The sequence below is a fragment of the Centruroides vittatus genome, unplaced genomic scaffold (genome assembly GCF_030686945.1).
Source record: "Centruroides vittatus isolate TY-2023 unplaced genomic scaffold, ASM3068694v2 contig_709, whole genome shotgun sequence".
Lineage (NCBI taxonomy): Eukaryota > Metazoa > Arthropoda > Arachnida > Scorpiones > Buthidae > Centruroides > Centruroides vittatus.
In genome coordinates this window covers 192,388-196,727 of record NW_027122450.1, presented here as the reverse complement: position 1 = coordinate 196,727, position 4,340 = coordinate 192,388, and the positions used below count along the sequence as shown (strand labels likewise).

The window sequence follows — 4,340 nt, the reverse complement described above, 5'->3', positions numbered from 1 at the left end:
CTGGCCATTGATATCCTTCTTTATTGCATATCAGCATTAAATTATGTCTTGGTAATTCATATCTGATACAGTCCATTAGTATGTGTGTTGGGGTTTCCTCAGTTCCGCAGTTTTCGCAAAGACCGTCACTCCCATGATTAAATCTTCTGTGGTAGTCTGCAAAGTCTCCGTGTCCTGTCAGAAATCTTGTATTTTTATGGTGTATAATAAAGTAACTATTCGTAACTCTTTGGTTTATATCCGGTAGATATTCAAATAGTTCTCTGCCTGTTCTTGACTCTTCCCATCTTCTTTGCCAAATGATTAAATATTTATTTTTTATTTCTCTTTTTATATATTGCTCTGACAGCTTACTGTATATTTCCTTTAGTGTTAAATCACTGGCCTCCTTTGCCAAGTTATCCGCCTTCTCGTTGCCAATGTTTCCCATATGGGCTTTAACCCAACTAAGTTGTATCTTATTTATTCCAATTATGATGTTTTGTCTAATACTGTTTATAAGTTCATGCGTATTGTTTGGGTCATTAAGTGCCTTTAGTATTGATTCACTATCCGTGCATACTAGTATTTGTAGATTCTTCTTGTTTGTATTGATCCACTTTATTGCCTGGTGGATTGCAACCAACTCTGCTTGGTAATTATTACATCTGTTATCTAGTTTAAATTTTTTGTGATATTGCTCACGTGTTCTTGTAAAATAGATGAAGGCGGCACCCACTCCCGTTGAACTTCTCGAACCGTCCGTATATACTCTGTGAGGGTGTGATTCATTGTATTGTATGATTTTGATATGTTTCCATTCGAATCTTTTCAGATGTTGATGCACTTTTAGTTTCTGTTCTATTATGTCTCCGTTTCTGAGGATATCGTGGGAATTTATATTCTGTTTAATTATATTTCTGGTGTCTCTTCTTTTATTCACTTCCAGATCCAACGGTAGCAGTCCGGCCATTACACATAAAGCGTCGTTAGATGTAGTGCTATATGCACCTGTAATTCTTAGTAAAATTTTTCTTTGGAGACTAATTATTTTTTTTTTGTGTGTATTAGATTTACTCTTTTCCCCCATACTTGTGCACCATACGTGACAATTGGTACGATGACACCTTTATAAATTTGTATTAATGCTTTCCCACTCCTGCCCATTCTCTTTTCGCTACCTTGGCAATCTCTTGGAATAAGTTACCTACTTTATTCTTTATTTGTTCTATCTGTGGTGTCCAGAGGAGTTTATTATCTATTGTTATTCCAAGATATTTTATTTGAGTTGTGCATCTGATTACCTTTCCATTCATTTTTATGGTTGGTTGTCTACGTTCAATTTGACATTTTGTAAAGGCAATGGCGTTTGTTTTGTCCGGGTTGAATTTTAATTTGTTCCTTTTCCCCCAATTAACTATTTTTTCTAAGGTCCTATTGCATTCCTCCTCTACTCTTAATCTGCTACCTGCCGAACAAACTACCATTATATCGTCTGCGAAGGCTGTAATTTTGTTATCTTTTAGAGAATTATCATTTAAGAGATCGTTTAATATTATAGACCAGAATAGCGGGCCCGAACACGAACCCTGCGGGCATCCCATAGTCATGTCTTTTTCTATTATAATATTTGAGTATTCTATGAAGGCCTTCCTGTTTGTTAAGTAGTCACATATGAGTGCGTAGAGATTACGTGGGCAATTTAGTTCTTCTAGTTTTGTATGGAGGAGAGGCCACCATGCATTATCAAATGCGCCCTCTATATCTAAGCTTAAAGCTATGACCCATTTGTATTTTTGTTTGTCTGTTTCAATTTCGTCTATAACTTTTGATATGGCGTCTTCGGCTGAACAGCCTTCTCGAAACCCGTATTGATTTTTATTTATCCATTTCATTGAACCTAGCCATGCTGAAAGACGATAGACTATCATTTTGTCTAGAATTTTCCCCATTACCGGTAGAAGGGAAATTGGTCGATAACTTCTCGGATCCCGTTTGTCTTTGTTTTTCTGTTTATATATTGGTATGATTTTTGCTTGTTTCCATTCTGATGGAAATATTGCGTATTGTAGGCATTTATTATATAGAGTGTGTAATAGCGATGGAATCTTTTTATTTATGATATTCACCATTTCTATTGTTATTAAATCGTGACCGGGAGCCTTTCCTTTCTTAAAATTAGATATGGTCCATGAGGATTTCTTCTTTTGTAAATTCTGGTATATCTGGTCCATTTGTTTTATAGTTAAGTTGTTCTCTTATTCTCTTTTGTTCTATGGTGTCCAATATGGGATTGTCTTCTTTGACAAATTCATTGATTAGTAATTTTATACATTCGTCCTGATCACTTATAAGATCACCATTTTTGCTCTTCATTTCTGTTAATTGAAAATGTTGTCTTAATTTCCCCGCAGCGATTTTATATATTAACCCCCATGGATCACTTTCACTTTTTTGACACAATTTATCCCAACTCCTCTGTTTAGACTCTTTATTTGTTGTTTGTAGTTCCGTTGTTCTACTAAAAACTTTTCCTTAAGGTATGTCCTTTGAAGTGGGTCTCTACATTTGTTGTATTTTCTTCGTTTAGCCCGTACTTTACTTTTAAGAATTGTCAGGTCAGATGTCCACCATTTTGCGGTGTTATTTTTCATTTCATTGCATATCGGGATATGTGCACGTAGTGCTTTATTTAGGTTATCTATAAGTTTCTTTATATCGCGCTCAGCTGTAACTTTGTTTGTTGCTGTTCCCAGATGTGTTAGTGTTGGTTTTATATCCTGTATAATATTTTCTCCATTGTGCTTTTCGTAGATTATATTTCTTAGTCGTTACTGTGCTTAGGTCGTGGGTGATGTCATATTCTATATATCGATGTTCAGATAAGCTTATTTCGTCATTTACTATCCAGTTACTGATTTCATTTAGGGCTAGGCTGTTTACTATGGAAAGATCTATGTTTGATGTGCCATTTGTACTTTCAAATGTACTAACCATACCTGGTTCATTCAATATAAATAGGTTTCGTCTATTGACAAATTCCTCTACCTCTTCACCTCTAATATCAGAATTATCATCAAACCAAACGTACGAGTGGGCGTTACTATCCCCTCCAAGGATCATTGCATGACTTTGTTGGTATTTATCGCAGAGCCTGTCTAGTTTTTCTAGGTATTCTGTTATATTTGAGTCCATTGGAATATAAAATGTGCAAATTATCCAGTTTTTGCTCTTGTGGTTGATTGCTATTGTTGTCATGTTATTGTCACTGTATTCTGTGAGTAACATACATTGTATGTTCTTGTTGTTGATGGCAATGATAGTCCAAGGGGTTTGTTCAATACAGTGATAGAGAATTTTTGTTGGAAGTGGCCAGCCCATCGGTCTCTTATCTTTACAGTAAGGTTCTTGGATCAATAATATGTCAAAATGTTGGAGTTTGTTCCCTACTAGTTGGGACACTGCTTGAATTCCTCTTCCTAAATTAATTTGCAGTATTTTTAAGCCTTTATTTCCTGTTATATTCCCATTCTGTCGACAATGGTTAGTTTCCATAGTCGGTTCTTTCTTTTATATATTTTAATACTCTTTGCCTTTCTGGGCATTCGTCGCTAATCGCCTTATGTGTGTGGTGTATGTGTTTAAATTTGATGCAATTTGTACATGTTGGGGTTTTTTCCTTGTTTATACATTCTTGATATTTATGATCCCCTGCGCAGTGTGTACAGTAGTTACGTTCACTATGACACTGATTTGCTGTATGACCGTATCTGCAACATTTATAGCATTGAATTATTCCATAGTATTCTTTTATTTGACATCGAATCCACCCCATATTTATCTTGTTTTGCTTTAATAGTACTTTTCGTAGACTTGGTGATACTTCAATTACCCAGTTTTTTGAGTTTTGATTCTTGCCCCATTTAAATTTTATTTTAATTTCTTCATTATATTGGGTATCGTCTGTTACCGCCTTTAATATATTTTCGTTTTGTGAAAACAGGTGATCTATGAAGTTTTCTGTGTCTATTTCGTTAGGAACGTTATAAATACAAAATTTTGGCTGTACTTTTTTGGGTGTTCTCGCTGTTAGTTCTACGTGGTTACTTATTTCGTTCAATAAACGTTCTCGTTGTTTATCATTTTCCACCTCCACTAGAATAGCTTTATTACGAATTTTTCTTATGTTTTTGATTCCTATACCTAATTTAACTGGATCAAAAAATGTTTTTATTTTTTGTTTAATTTCCTCCGATTCGATGTTTTCGTTTTTATGGTTAATGATAATCATTGCCTTATTATCATTCGAAGATTTTCCCCCTTCTTTAAGTGTTTCTGCATATGTTGGAGTTTGGATAGTT

The 4,340-nt window shown here is 34.7% G+C and overlaps 1 protein-coding gene across 1 annotated transcript; it reads right to left on the bottom strand.

Moving 5' to 3' along the window:
* Positions 1 to 354: 354 nt before the first annotated feature.
* On the bottom strand, positions 355 to 952 carry LOC136980555 (ribonuclease H-like; the record flags this gene model as incomplete). Its single annotated transcript, XM_067276686.1, has 1 exon — positions 355 to 952. A coding segment is annotated over exon 1 (598 nt), but the record flags the coding sequence as incomplete, so codon positions are not given.
* Between the last annotated feature and the right edge of the window lie 3,388 nt (positions 953 to 4,340).